Below are 13,945 nucleotides of genomic sequence, written 5' to 3' on the forward strand. Positions count from 1 at the left end.
AAAAACTATGTCGTCTCTAATCACATTCTTCTCTCTTTTCTTCCCTGTGGAGTATGCAATGATTGATACTTATTTTTCATTTATGGATATGTCTTGTTAAATAAAGGTAAAGTACATAAAGTAAGAAGGAACATATTTCCAATAGCCCTTGAGAAGAACAATGGGACAGTGTCATGCCCTTCCTTCCCAAAGCTCATCTAGGGCTTCCCCCATCTTTCTCAAGTCCTCATTCTGCCTGCTATTGTACATCTATGAGCTGAAGAGCAGAGGAGGTCCATTTCCCAAGGCACAGCTCTACACACTGGTCAGACAGAGACACATGATCTCCTCAATCACAGCCGGAGCAGAATAAATGGATAAATATCTAGCACTGTCATGATTGGGCCCACGTCCCTTTGGAGCTGTGGAGCAACATTTGGGCTGACCTATGTCTACGGATGTCACAGCTCTTTCTCAACCAGAGCCTGCTCAGTTGCTCAGCTCCCATGTGAGCAGCAAGATGTGACTCATTCGGTTATCAGGAAAGGGCAGAGAAAAACAAGGTTAGAGATATATTTCTGCTAGGGGAGAAAGGGTGAGGGGCAGCTGAGAGGGGGTGGGAATTTAACTTAGAGAAGTCACAGGAGACTCTGGCAAGCTGAAGCAGCTGGGCAATGTCTCTTTCCTACTAACTTTGAGAACACTAGTCTCCACTGTATTTATTCATGATTGGGAGCAGAACTTCATTAAGTAGCCTTGTCTAAATTGTCCTGGTCAGCATTTCTGGGGGCAATGTGCTTCTTTATCTGAAATAACGAGAAGCAGGTGGGAATAAAGCCACTGTGGCTTAGCGCTCTACATTCTTACATGGAGAAAAGAAGGTGACAGAGGAGTGTGCCAGAAATTACCACACCATGGGACTAATCAATATTAAGAACCAATATTCTCTGAAAATATTGATAGACAGTAACATGTACTATTAGTGTCTATCAATATTTTCAGAGAATATTGGTTCTGAATAGAACAGGTTCTGGTTTGAAATGATTTAGTGTAATTTTTTCTTCCTTAATATTGATTAGTCCCATGGTATAGTAATTTCTGCTTCATGTTACATCAAATCATTATAGTTCTTTCTAGTTGGAGTCCAAGCATGATTCAAGCTCCCTTGTTTGAAGCTCCTCTGTTCTATTCCATTGACTTCCAGTAGGATCACAATTTATCCACATAGGAGGGACTCACCCTTGAGTCTCGTATCTTTGTGAGCTCCCTAAGTACTCAAGTGTATATAATTATATTTTTTTCTCCTATTAATGTTTCATTGGGTGAAGGGTAGTCTCAGCCAACAACAATGAAGAGTAGAGAGAAAATTACTTTTCCTCTCCTATGTAGTGCTGAAGCAGTCACAGACAACATGTAAATGAGTAAGTGAGACCATATTCCAATAAAACACTATTTACAAAAATAGGCAGCAGCCCAGATTAGGCCCATAGCTATAGTCTGCCTACTGCTGTTCCAAAAATTATTATGTTAATACTCCTGTTAACTTCTCTTTCTTACATAATTTCAATCCTTTCTGGTGGTGTTTTTTTCCACCTTTTTAAGTTTAAATTCAATTAGCCAACATATAGTACATCATTAATTTCTGATATATTGTTCAATGACTCATTAGTTGTGTATAACACCCAGTGCTCATTGCATCACATGCCCTCCTTAATGTCCATCACCCCTGGTTACCACATCCCCCCACCCCACTCCCTTCTGTAAACCTCAATTTGTTCCCCAGAGTCCAGAATCTTTCATGGTTTGTCTCTCTCTCTGATTTCCTCCCATTCAGTTTTCCCTCTACCCTTATGATCCTCTGCACTATTTCTTGTACTCCAAATATGAGTGAAATCACATGACAATTGTCTTTCTCTGATTGACTTAGTTCACTTAGCCCAATAACCTCCAGTTCCACCTACGTCGATGTAAATGGTAGGTATTCACCCTTTCTGATGGGTGAGTAATATTCCATTGAATATATGAACCACACCTTCTTAATCTATTTGTCTGTTTAAGGGCATCTGGGCCCTTCCACAGTTCGGCTACTGTGGACACTGTTGCTATGAACATTGGGGTGCATATGGTCTTCTTTTCACTACATCTGTATCTTTGGGGTAAATATCTAGTAGTGCAATTGCTGGGTCATAGGGTAGCTCTATTTTTAATGTCTTGAGGAATCTCCATACTGTTTTCCAGAGTAGCTGCACCAACTTGCATTCCCACCAACAGTATAAGAGGTTGGTGTTTTTCTATGTTTTATTTTTTAAAATGATAGACCACATATGGTTATCATACTTGGAAACACAGTTACTCCCTGGACTTAGAAAGTACAATTAGGTTACTAGTGCACATGTGCCCCTTATGATGACACTCAGGAGAGGACTAATAAAGAAGTCATGTCCCCACATGCAGAAGGGGACTTAAGGCCCAGGGCAGACTAGAGAGCCTAAGTGTTTAGGATAGAAGGGATTTAGAAATCAACCACACTGTCTCATTGTACAGAAGAGTCCCAAAGTCCCAACGTCTAGTGATAACAAAGAACTTGCCTGTATCCATTTTTCCAGTAATATGGAGACATACAACATGGACCCTAGATTTGACCTACTGGCCCCTCTCAGAGTATATAAACCAAAAGTGCTGCAAGGCTTCTCTTCCCTGCCTGGGTGACCTTCCTTCCTCGCTGCTCTCCTCTCAACACATGGGTTGGTGACCTCTGAGGGAAGATACTTACTAGACCTCTCCCTGGGGGTTTTGGTGTTGAAGACGGAGAGTGGATTGTAGCGATTAAGCATGGGCTCCAGGAATGCCACTGGGATGGCAGCTGCCAGTGAGGCCAGACATTCTCCAAGGGCAGGACGTTGCCTAGAAACAAAGAAGTCCATTTAGAAGTGGTGTCACCACATGCTGGCCCCATGCATGGTAGACCAGGCCTCTTTCCTAAAATGTTCCAGGCCATCTCCCCATGGATTACTCTACTGGACATCCTGGGATCCTGGGCTCAGCAAGATTACAAGCACTTCTCCCTTCCCCATCTTTTCCCCGAACATGGACCAGTGGCGTACAATGGTCTTTCCACAGGGACCCTGGTTCTTAAACCTGGTTAAGGCAATGTAATAATACACTTTATAGCTCTGTTCTTCTCTTGCAGCATTTCTGAGAAGTTTTGCTGTCATCCAAATTGAATTTGATCCCTTCTCTGTTCTCAAAATGTTTTGAAATCTGTGTAATCTGTGTCTATTCCCTGCTTTGGATGGAGCTGGTGTCAGCCAGTGGGAACAGGAGATAATAGGCCCAAAGCACCAAGAAGGCACAAAACAAAAGACCTGCCTTGCAAGAGAAACAACACATCCTGAAGCACATTGCTTGATTTAGAGGAAAGACCTCTAGTACCTGTTACTTCTCACAAATATTCTACACAAATATTTGAGTGTCCATCATGTATAAAGCTCTGGGTCTCGGTCTTTCTGGGAAATGAGCAACCAAACAAGAAAAATATGCTTAGGATTTCTTGTTCAGATTTCTAGTTCTCCAATTTTGAAGAACTTCTGCTTGCTTGCCTGCTAGTCAAGTCAGCAAACATAAGTAATGGAACCAGCCACACGCTGGTCAAAGCAGAGCTGGTACTGAGATAGCGCCTCCCCCTCCTGGACCTGGGTTTAGCCTTGGAGTTGTACTGGCTATTTCAGCAGATCCTTCCTGCTGGTGAGTCACACAGTGACAGTGTGGGCTGGAAGGGCCCTGTATGGGTGCTGACATTTATTGCTTTCTGATGAATGAGAGACCAGAGCCATCTGTTTTTCTGTCATCATATCTTTGTTCTGTCAATTACTGGCATTTGATCACTGTCAGACTACACACCTGTTAGGTGAGTTACACAGGTGATGTCAGTTCCCAAATAAGGAGGAAAAGGTCTTTAAACTAATACCATGAGTCCTTTGTGAGACCACGATACAAAGATAGTGGAAAATGCTGACGATAGGTCTATAATTAAGAAGTGGATGGGGCTTACAGTGTTCAAACATCTTGTTCACCTTCCTTTGTGTCTGACCAATCAGAATGAGTGCTGATGTTGTGTGCATGAAGCCCACTACACAGTCCTTGGGAGCTGAGGGTGTCAGGCTGCATCTTGGGGGATGTTATGGAACCATCATGGGGAAAACTGCCAGCTAGAGAGGGCACATTTGGAGCCAGGAGCAAATGCTTACATGCCTACCGCTGTTCTATGGAAACAAAAAGGCATTTAGCCCTCAGGGTTCCCTTAGCTCCCCCAACCAAAACCTGAACTGAAAGCTGTGTTAATTGCCCTTCACTGTGATAACAGCCAACAATTCCAACAGCACCAAGAAGGCAGCATGTCAAAAGTGTAGGGTCTCTGGATGTGTATAACAAGTATTTACTACGGGGTGGGGAGGGGCGTGGTTAGGGGACCCACTGCCTCCTGAGAAATAAGCCAGACTCTGACCATTAGCCTTTGTCTTCCAGAAAGTAAAAAGCTTTCCCCTTAGAACACTGAAGCAATGCGATGAGATAACATATTTATGGTCTAATTACAAGAATTAGGATCAATGGGCAACTTCATTATAGCAGAGAAAGAGACACACTTGAATTGGCTTAAAAATGTGATCTTAATTGGTCCTGAGAAAATAAGTTGGTATGACTATCTGGGGAAGAATCAGAAGCTCCAAGGGTCTAAGAACTGCTGAGAGGCAAGAGGAGTTTGCTGGACCGGAGGGAGGAGGGTGGGTGAATGAGCGAGTGGAAAACTGTCTTGGAATCCATCCCCCTCCTCCCATCTTTTGTCACCAAACCTATGAAAAAAGTCATCTTTTGATTTATTTAAAGGACAATTAATATATGTGGTTTTAATACTCATCTTCTATCTTCTTAGGCTCAACTTTTTAAGGGACTAGCTGACAGTTTGCTTAGCTGTGAAGTGTTTGAGCAGAGAGCTTTAAAATCAGCCTCCAACAATCAAGCAATCACTTCTTAGGTGATGGCACAGCCTTATCCTTGCACTGGAGGTGGGACTGAGATTCCCCATCCGGGTCTGCTCTGGCGTGAGCAGCAGCCCTCAGACAGAACAGTCCTCTGTGTCGTGTGCCCAGCTGCAGGATGCACTGCTGCTGGACGGCGAGGGAATGAGGCGTGGGCTTCTCTGTGGGGACCTTTGGCACCACGGCCTCCCTTCTGAGCAAGCCTGTTTCAACCAACCACAGTGGCCATTGAGGAGAGATTTTATTTCCTCAGTCTTGCCTTTCTGGGAGGAGGAAAGAAGGAGCTAAGCTGTGAAGGTGAAGGAAATGCCATAGGGAGAGCACAGATGGAAGAAAATCTGGGTGAAAATCAGGATGACAAGGGGCTAAGGTCAAATCTGAGGCAAACTCAACTTGGGCCAGCAAGACGAACCTTGGAAACAGGGGGGCCTGAGTGGCCTCGGTGATAACTTGACCCATTCTTCTTCTCTTTTCTCTTTCTCTCATCAAATTAAAGTCCTGATCTCACAGAGGTGGATTTCTAGAAAGTTAGTCTGGCGCAAAGGAAACCTGTGGGGGCAAAAGCCAGTTTTGCAGTGTTGTGTTGCCCTGGGGGCATGCACTCCCCGTGTTCTCTGATATTAATTACTGACAAATCTGAGTCTCAACCAGCTCAGCAGAGCGTTTTCTAGTCCAGGGCGCACAGTGATGCTAATTAGCCATTTGGCCAAAAGGGATAAGCAACAGTGCTCCTGGTTTCACTGAGAAAAGTTCTGTAAAAGTAAAACCCAGAAGTCTGCCAATGACCTTGGCCTCCAGGCTCCTAGAGGCACTGAGCAAAGGCCTGCAGTTAGGATGCTTCTCTGGTCATTAGCGCCCCCCAGGGGGCAGTGTGGGTATGCACTGAGCAGAACGAGGGCCACTGAAACAGCTTGAGCAACCAAACAGTCTGCTTGAAGAGTTGTTCCCTGGATATGGAACTCTCTTTTCCCCCTTCAGTTCTTACTGCCTAGCATATACAGTATTTTTCACATGGTAAAACTTGGTGAACAGTGACAGATTAAAGAGGGTGCGATTTGTACTTCAATTTTTGTTACTTTCTAATTTGATAAGTGGCAGGCTCTCCTTGCCCATCTCTTGATTTTATTTCATTGATCCAGATCTAGCTTCTCAAATGTCTATTGTTAGGGATCCAGACAGAGGAAGGCATCACAGTAGTAAGATGTATGTCTTGTACGTATCTGGTGCTTTGCAATTTTGAGAGTTCCTTCACGTATGTTCTAAAGGATGCCAAGGAGAGGAAGTACTATGTAGCAGAGGGGCAGAAAGGAGAGGCAGGCCACAGCTCTAGACCAGCAGTACAAGTCACCTCAGAGGTTTAGGGAAGGTGTGCAATGTTTGGTCAGAAATGATCGGTCAAAGGGGGGCAGGGTAGGAAGGAATAAATATCTCTACGGTGTGAAGGGGAGAAACAGTTTTCATTTGAAATAAAATGAAGCGTTGAAGCTTAAATCATTTTCCAAGTTTCACTTATTGACCAACCTCAAACGCTATGATTAAAGTATCTCTACATCAAAGAAGGCAAGTATTCTCAGTGGTTAAATGCATAAGAGCCTTTATCCTTTGCTGAAAATTTGTTGAAAACTCTGTCAGTGACTTCAGTGTTGTCTCAACTGGAACATATTCCAAAAGAAAAGTCTCTGTTTTGTTTCAGTGACTTCCTTCTCTTTACCGTCAACCCTATCACTGGGGTGTTTGGAATCTCTCCCACCCACGGTGCACACACAAGATGTAGCTAGAAACCAAATATTTAGCGGTTCCCTTACAATCCTGCAGACATTTGTTAGCCTAGGCAACTTTAGCAAAAGGTTGCAGAGAAATGGTGCATTTGAAGTTTCCTCCCTAACGTGCATAAGAAATGGGGGAAAAATTGGGAAGATATTGGGATCTTTGCTGAAATGAGAAAATGTGTGATAACATCAAGCCACAAAATATGGACCTAACCAAGTGGGGACACTGAAACTGAAACATACTTTCTGGGCTAACAGCAGAGTGTAGTCATCTCTGGAAGTAAATGAAGGGATTCTGAGGAGCCCAGAATATGAACTTGTGCTTGAAACAATGAAGGGTGGAGGTGGGGCTGGGAGACCAGCTGGGGATGCAGGATCAGGTTCATATTGCGGAGAGGCAGGCAGGACAGAGTAGGGAAGAAGTGTACATGCCTCCTCCATTCAGGTGACCTGGACTCTGAGCCTGGAGAAGCCACTGGAGGGGAGGTAGAGTAGAAGAGTGAGAAGTGACCTGTCCTGTAGCTGCTGACCCAAGTCTTCTACTGGAATAAACCTACTTTACTTATTATTTTTAAAAAAATTTTAATATTTTATTAATTTATTCATTTGACAGACAGCGAGCACACAAGCAGGGGGAGCAGCAGGGAGAGAGAGAGAGAGGGAGAAGCAGACTCCCCGCCAAACAGGGAGCCCAATGTGGGACTGGATCCCAGGACCCTGAGATCATGACCTGAACTGTAGGGAGACGCTTAACTGACTGAGCCACCACCCAGGTACCTGGCATAAACCTACTTTAATTGACTATATAAAAGCCCTATGTCTTTAGGATGTGCTAAAAATTTTACCTGTGACCTCTCACCTGGGCCCCTTGCTTACTTACTTTTGTTGGGGGAGACACCAAAGGCTAGAGGTGGATGCACCCTAGAACTAAAGGCACTGTGGGTAGAGTGAGGGAGTCCTGAGCCAGCTTGTCAGATATGAAGCTGGATGATGTTTCTTCCCCATACACTCCTTCAACACACACACACACACACACACACACACACACACACACACACACACACACGTGCATAATGCTCCTTTCCATTCTTGAGAACTAGCAGTGTAGCTAATGAACAAGAAATAGTTGAGAAACATGGTTCTGAGGGAGAATTATCCAGGGAAAAATAAAAATTTGTTTCAATACATTCACAGAAAATAAAGAAACTAAAGAGAGTAAGGAACATGGAGAAAGTTTGAGAAATACCTTATAAACCCCAAATAGGAAAGATCAGGTAGCTAAAAGTTACTTGGGAGAAAGGGAGAAATGTGGAAGGTTAAGGAAAAGCCAACAAATACAACCTCTCCCTAAATAACAGTAGGGGAAAAAAACTCCACAATAACATAATAAAGTGAAAGATTTATAAAAAATGGAATACCCAATTCTGAACACTGAGGGGGCATATTAAGTTCTGAGGAGAAGCAGAGGGGGCTGATACAGAATAAGCACATCCTGGAACATATTACAGAACTTAATGAGCTTCAAGACTGAAGAAGGAATCCAATGAACAGCCAGCTTCTCCCCTCCCACTGCAAAGTCATGTATAAGTCAGTAAATCACCTGGCCTGGGGCATTGTCAGAACACAAAAAAGCAAAGTCTATATATGCTTCTGCGGGGAAAAATATTATGACCCGAGGATTTTATACAATACCACAGAAATTGTTCAAAGGTTGAGGGGGAATATTCCAAAATATGCAAGGATTCAAGAGTATCTAAGAACTCTTACAGAAACAAGTACTTAATGATGAATCTGGCCAACCAAGACACAAATCAAAATAAAAAATTTGGAATGGGAAAGTCATGGTTTAAAAGGATTGGCTATTTGCTGAATCCTTACAATACAAACTAAGGTAAAAAACTCAGAAAATGTTGGTCTTAGAATAAAATGTAAATGTTATAAGAAATTATTATTATTATTATTTTTAAAGATTTTATTTATTTATTTGACAGACAGAGATCACAAGTAGGCAGAGAGGCAGGCATAGAGAGAGGAAGGGAAGTAGACTCCCCACTGAGCAGAGAGCCCGATGCAGGGCTCGATCCCAGGACCCTGAGATCATGACCTGAGCTGAAGACAGAGGCTTTAACCCACTGAGCCACCCTGGCGCCCCAGAAATTATTATTTTAGAGAGAGAGAGAGAAAGAGAGAGTGAGCGCATGCACACGCGTGTATGTGTGTGAATGGGGGAGGACTGGGGGGGAAGGGCAGAGAGAGAGGGAGAGAGAATCTTAAGCAGGCTCCACACCCAGTGCAAAGCCCAATGCAGGGCTCAATCCCACAACTCTGAGATCATGACCTGAGGCAAAATCAGTAGCTGGATGCTCAACCAACTGAGCCACTCAGGTGTCCCCATTTTAAGAAACTATATAGCCAAAAAAGGAGATGTAGAAAGGAATAAAAGTGTACTAAACTTGCTTACCTTATTAAAGTAGAAAGGTAATGATTATTTTATCTAAATAACAAATCTAAAAGCTGGAGTAGAATGATAAAGGAATTCAGTTTTTAACTTCATCCAACAGGACAAATTTGCAAAGCAATATGGATATTATGATCCCACATGTATACAAATGTACATATGTAGAAAATATCTGGAATGACATATACAAAATTATTAATAGTGGTTTCCTTTGGGAATTGGATCAGATTATTCAGATTCAAGACTTCTGAATTGCATTTCTGCTACCAAAATGTGCACTTGTTTAAAACTATAGCTAATCTGACAGTTGGAGAGGATGTGGAGAAAGGGGAACCCTCTTACACTGTTGGTGGGAATGCAAGTTGGTGCAGCCACTTTGGGAAACAGTGTGGAGATTCCTCAGGAAATTAAAAATAGAGCTTCCCTATGACCCTGCAATTGCACTACTGGGTATTTACCCCAAAGATACAGATGTAGTGAAGAGAAGGGCCATCTGTAACCCAATATTCATAGCAGCAATGGTTACAGTCGCCAAACTGTGGAAAGAGCCAAGATGCACTTCAACAGACGAATGGCTCAGAAGATGTGGTCCATATATACAATGGAGTATTACGCCTCCATCAGAAAGGATGAATACCCAACTTTTGTATCAACATGGATGGGACTGGAGGAGATTATGCTGAGTGAAATAAGTCAAGCAGAGAGAATCAATTATCATATGGTTTCACTTACTTGTGGAGCATAAGGAATAACATGGAAGATATTGGGAGAAGGAGGGGAGAAGTGAGTTGGGGGAAATCAGAGGGGGAGACGAACCATGAGAGACTGTGGACTCAGAAACATACTGAGGGTTTTGGAGGGGAGAGAGTAGGGGTTAGGTGAGCCTGGTGGTGGGTATTATGGGGGGCATGTATTGCATGGAGCACTGGGTGTGGTGCATAAACAATGAATCTTGGAACACTGAAAAAATAAACTAAGTTTAGAAAAAAATCCCCAGCAAACTATAGCTAATCTGACAGCTGAAAATGGCAAAGGTCCAGTACTGTATCACATAGAAACTCATTAAACACTAAGGTAACAGGGGCACCTGGGTGGCTCAGTGGGTTAAAGCCTCTGCCTTCAGCTCAGGTCATGATCCCAGGATCCTGGGATCGAGCCCCACATCGGGCTCTCTGCTCGGCAGGGAGCCTGCTTCCTCCTCTCTCTCTGCCTGCCTCTCTGTCTACTTGTGATCTCTGTCTGTCAAATAAATAAATAAAATCTTAAAAAAAAAACAACAACACTAAGGTAACAGCCTCATGTCCCTTGAGCTTTTCAGCAAGCTTTAACCACAGGGACTCTGGAGGCTATCTGGAAGCTGTGATTTTGAAGAAACAGATATTTTGTCAGCGTTTTTTTGTCATTAGCACATGACTTAGCTTGGCTATACAGTATTCCTTCTCCAATCACATACATTTACCAGCTATCTGTTAAAAAATAAAATTCAGGGGCACCTGGGTGGCTCAGTGGGTTAAGCCGCTGCCTTCGGCTCAGGTCATGATCTCAGGGTCCTAGGATCGAGTCCCGCATCGGGCTCTCTGCTCAGCAGGGAGCCTGCTTCCCTCTCTCTCTCTCTCTGCCTGCCTCTTTACTTGTGATCTCTCTCTGTCAAATAAATAAATAAAATCTTTAAAAAAAATAAAATTCAACTGAGTGAGTCTGAAGATCTCATGGTCTTTAGGTGATTCATGAATCTGGCAACATCCCATCTAGCAAGTACCGGGGTACTTGGAGGAGATGGTACAAAATGGAAACTTTTTATAGGAAGAAGAGTGGGGCAACAAAGTTATAAGCCAAAGGGGAAAAAAAAAAAAGGTTTTTCCAGGCTAGGTAGCTTTCCCTTAAGGGGAAGAGTTGGAGGTCTTATCCTGCAGATGACCTCATCTTCCTTTAGGGGATAGAGAGGGCCCTTGTGACAGATTACATCATTGGCACCTATTAGAAAACGCCTGACTTACCAGTTAAGATTTAGATTTCTGCAGGAGGTTGAAACTGCAATTAGGGGGGCACCTGGGTTAAGTGTCTACCTTTGGCTCAGCTCATAATCCTGGGATCATGGTCCTGGGTTTGAGCCCCACATGGGGCTCCCTGCTGAGTAGGCAGTCTGCTTCTCTCTCTGTCTCTGCCCCTCCTGCTTGCTCATGCTCTCTCTTGTACTCTCATGCGCTCTCTCAAATATATAAATAAAATCTTGAAAAAACAAAACTAAATGAAACTGCCATGAGATTAGGTATTAAGCCCTGCTTTTGGTGACTTGGCCTGGCCCAAGTAATGCCAGTTAGGGCCTGTGGCTTTTTTTTTTTTTTTTTTAAGATTTTATTTATTTATTTAACAGACAGAGATCACAAGTAGGCAGAGAAGCAGGCAGAGAGAGAGGAGGAAGCAGGCTCCCTGCTGAGCAGAGAGCCCGATGTGGGGCTCCATCCCAGGACCCTGGGATCATGACCTGAGCTGAAGGCAGAGGCTTTAACCCACTGAGCCACCCAGGCGCCCCCTGTGGTTTTCTTTTCAACATAGTTCCACAGAAGTCATAAATCGCACTAGCTTCACTACATTTTAATATTTCCATAAACATTTAATAACCTAGGCTCAAAATCACCACCCCATTTCAGTGAGCATTTTGACTTTGCTGTACTGAAAAGATGTTGTTAAGTGCTAAAAGATGGTAAGCAACATTTTTCTAAGCCTTGCACGTGTAAGCCTCTTTTGTTCACTAATTACCTTTCAACGTAGATATTCTTTCCAGTCCCAAGGGAGTAGAGGCTGCACAGTATGTGGTAGCATGAAATCTGCACATCGCCTACTGGAAAGAACAAAGAAGAGCAGTCATTATCATGCTTCAATCCCAACGCTTCACCTCAGGCACAAGGAGAGGGTCCGCCAACAGAAAACAAGCGCTGGCACCACCCAGGAGCTACAGAGTGCGTGTGCGCATGCATCCCGCACTGGCCCCCCGCGATACAGTCCCCTTCTCCCCAGATGCTGCTTACTGAACTGGGGGACAACCCATTGACAGGAGAACACCCTCCACTGAGACATCTCTGCTGCTTTGCTGGCTTTTGATGTGAATCTCATCTTTTCTTAGGGAAAGAAATCATTTGACCAAGGAGATCCATATGGGATTTTTTTTTTCCCCAACAGAGGGAGCCACGAAGGTTAAGTTTTATGCATAGTAGTACTTCCTTTCTCTGAAAGGAAGAATGCAAGAAATCTGAGGTTTGAATGAGTCTTTTGTTAATTTCCTGGGAAGATTTGTTGAATGTCCCTATCTCTTTAGAGATAGACCAAAATTTCTCATGTCCACCTGTCCCAAGTTCTCTGATGGACATTTTTCAAGAAACAAATTATATCATGATTGCTTCAGGTTCCTGAGGGAAGGCGATGTTCCACTTGGGGATCTACAGAGTTGAATCAATTGGCTACATGCCCCTTCAATGTCTGGAACTCAGAATAAGGTAGGGACTAATTGAACATAAGGAGAACTAATTTAATTTTTAGGTTTTCAACAAGGAAGGGCATTCTTTCTATGATGTGAAATAATGAGTTCGGATGTTCTCCCATCCTTTTGCCCACCTCCAAGGAAATAACTGATTTTCAGTTGTTCAGGGATATAGAAGTCATAGCATCAACTATCAACAGTTGGTTAAACTGAATTAAATCATGTGCCAACATTTAAAGTGTGAAATTGAGCTCGGTGGCAAAATACTTGCACTAAGTGGCTGTATGTGGTACTAAATGGAAAGTGAAATAAAACCAACTAACTACGGTCTTCTTCTGAAGGCTCAGATAATGAAAGGTTCGTGGCTTTCTTTTGCTCCTGGTATCCAATGAATAAATTAGGGCTTCTTAACAGGGAAAGTGGTATCTGAAAAACCCTGGGAGCCAACCTATATCCCCTGCTGGATTACTCAGATAACCTTTTCAAATTAAGTGGGAACACATGGCTGACAGCTAAGCCAGTGGGTGGAATATTCTGGTCCTGAATAATAGTGGGGGAAAGATGAAATATTATATACTCAAATTGGAGGATTTCTGCTCCTCTAAGTATTTATTACTTCATCTTTAAACCTAAGAAGTATGGAATAATTATCTCTCTGTTCTATTTTCAAGGTCAACTCAAGTGAATGAGTCACACGCTTCTGATCTGGGGCCCTCTGTGCACAGAAGTCCACGGTAGACAGTAATAGGACTCACAGAGTAAATCCACCCCGAACTGATGCTGAGCAACATGCTCAAAGATGGACGTCAGGATGGGGAGCAGAGCCACCGTGGTATAGTTAATATTCTGAGACACGCCTTTAATCTGCGTTCTGGAATGGGTAAACTTCCCCAGCTTCAGGTTTTCCGAAGTCTTCTCTAAGTCTTCTGCAGCATTTTCAAAGAATGCTCGTAATCCGGCCTTGACCAGCTCTGAGCCTGACTTCATGACAGTCCTGTAAGCAAATGATGTTCAAGACCAGAAGCATAATCATAATCTAAATCTTTGGCCTAAACCCCCTTCTTGCAGCTGGTGACTTGCAGTTTAATCCAGGCAGACATTCATCACTCCAGTCAACTAAAAACACTGAGTCAGAAGCAGAGAGAACAGTTAGCATCTATGGAATCACCTGGATCACACAATCCCAAGGGGGGCGGACAACAGGATGGTGTTCTCTGTTGGATGG

At 43.4% G+C, this 13,945-nt stretch overlaps 1 protein-coding gene across 1 annotated transcript in view; it reads right to left on the bottom strand.

Moving 5' to 3' along the window:
- The window catches only part of RYR3 (ryanodine receptor 3), a 517,407-nt gene that overhangs the window by 71,683 nt on the left and 431,779 nt on the right, over positions 1-13,945 (bottom strand). The window contains exons 63-65 of the mRNA XM_047736987.1: positions 13,476-13,714; positions 12,003-12,084; positions 2,753-2,883 (exon numbers count right to left, since the gene is read on the bottom strand). Coding sequence (XP_047592943.1) covers positions 2,753-2,883; positions 12,003-12,084; positions 13,476-13,714 — 452 coding nt within the window. The remainder of the gene's footprint in view (positions 1-2,752; positions 2,884-12,002; positions 12,085-13,475; positions 13,715-13,945) is intronic.

The sequence above is a fragment of the Lutra lutra genome, chromosome 7 (genome assembly GCF_902655055.1).
Source record: "Lutra lutra chromosome 7, mLutLut1.2, whole genome shotgun sequence".
NCBI classification, from domain to species: domain Eukaryota; kingdom Metazoa; phylum Chordata; class Mammalia; order Carnivora; family Mustelidae; genus Lutra; species Lutra lutra.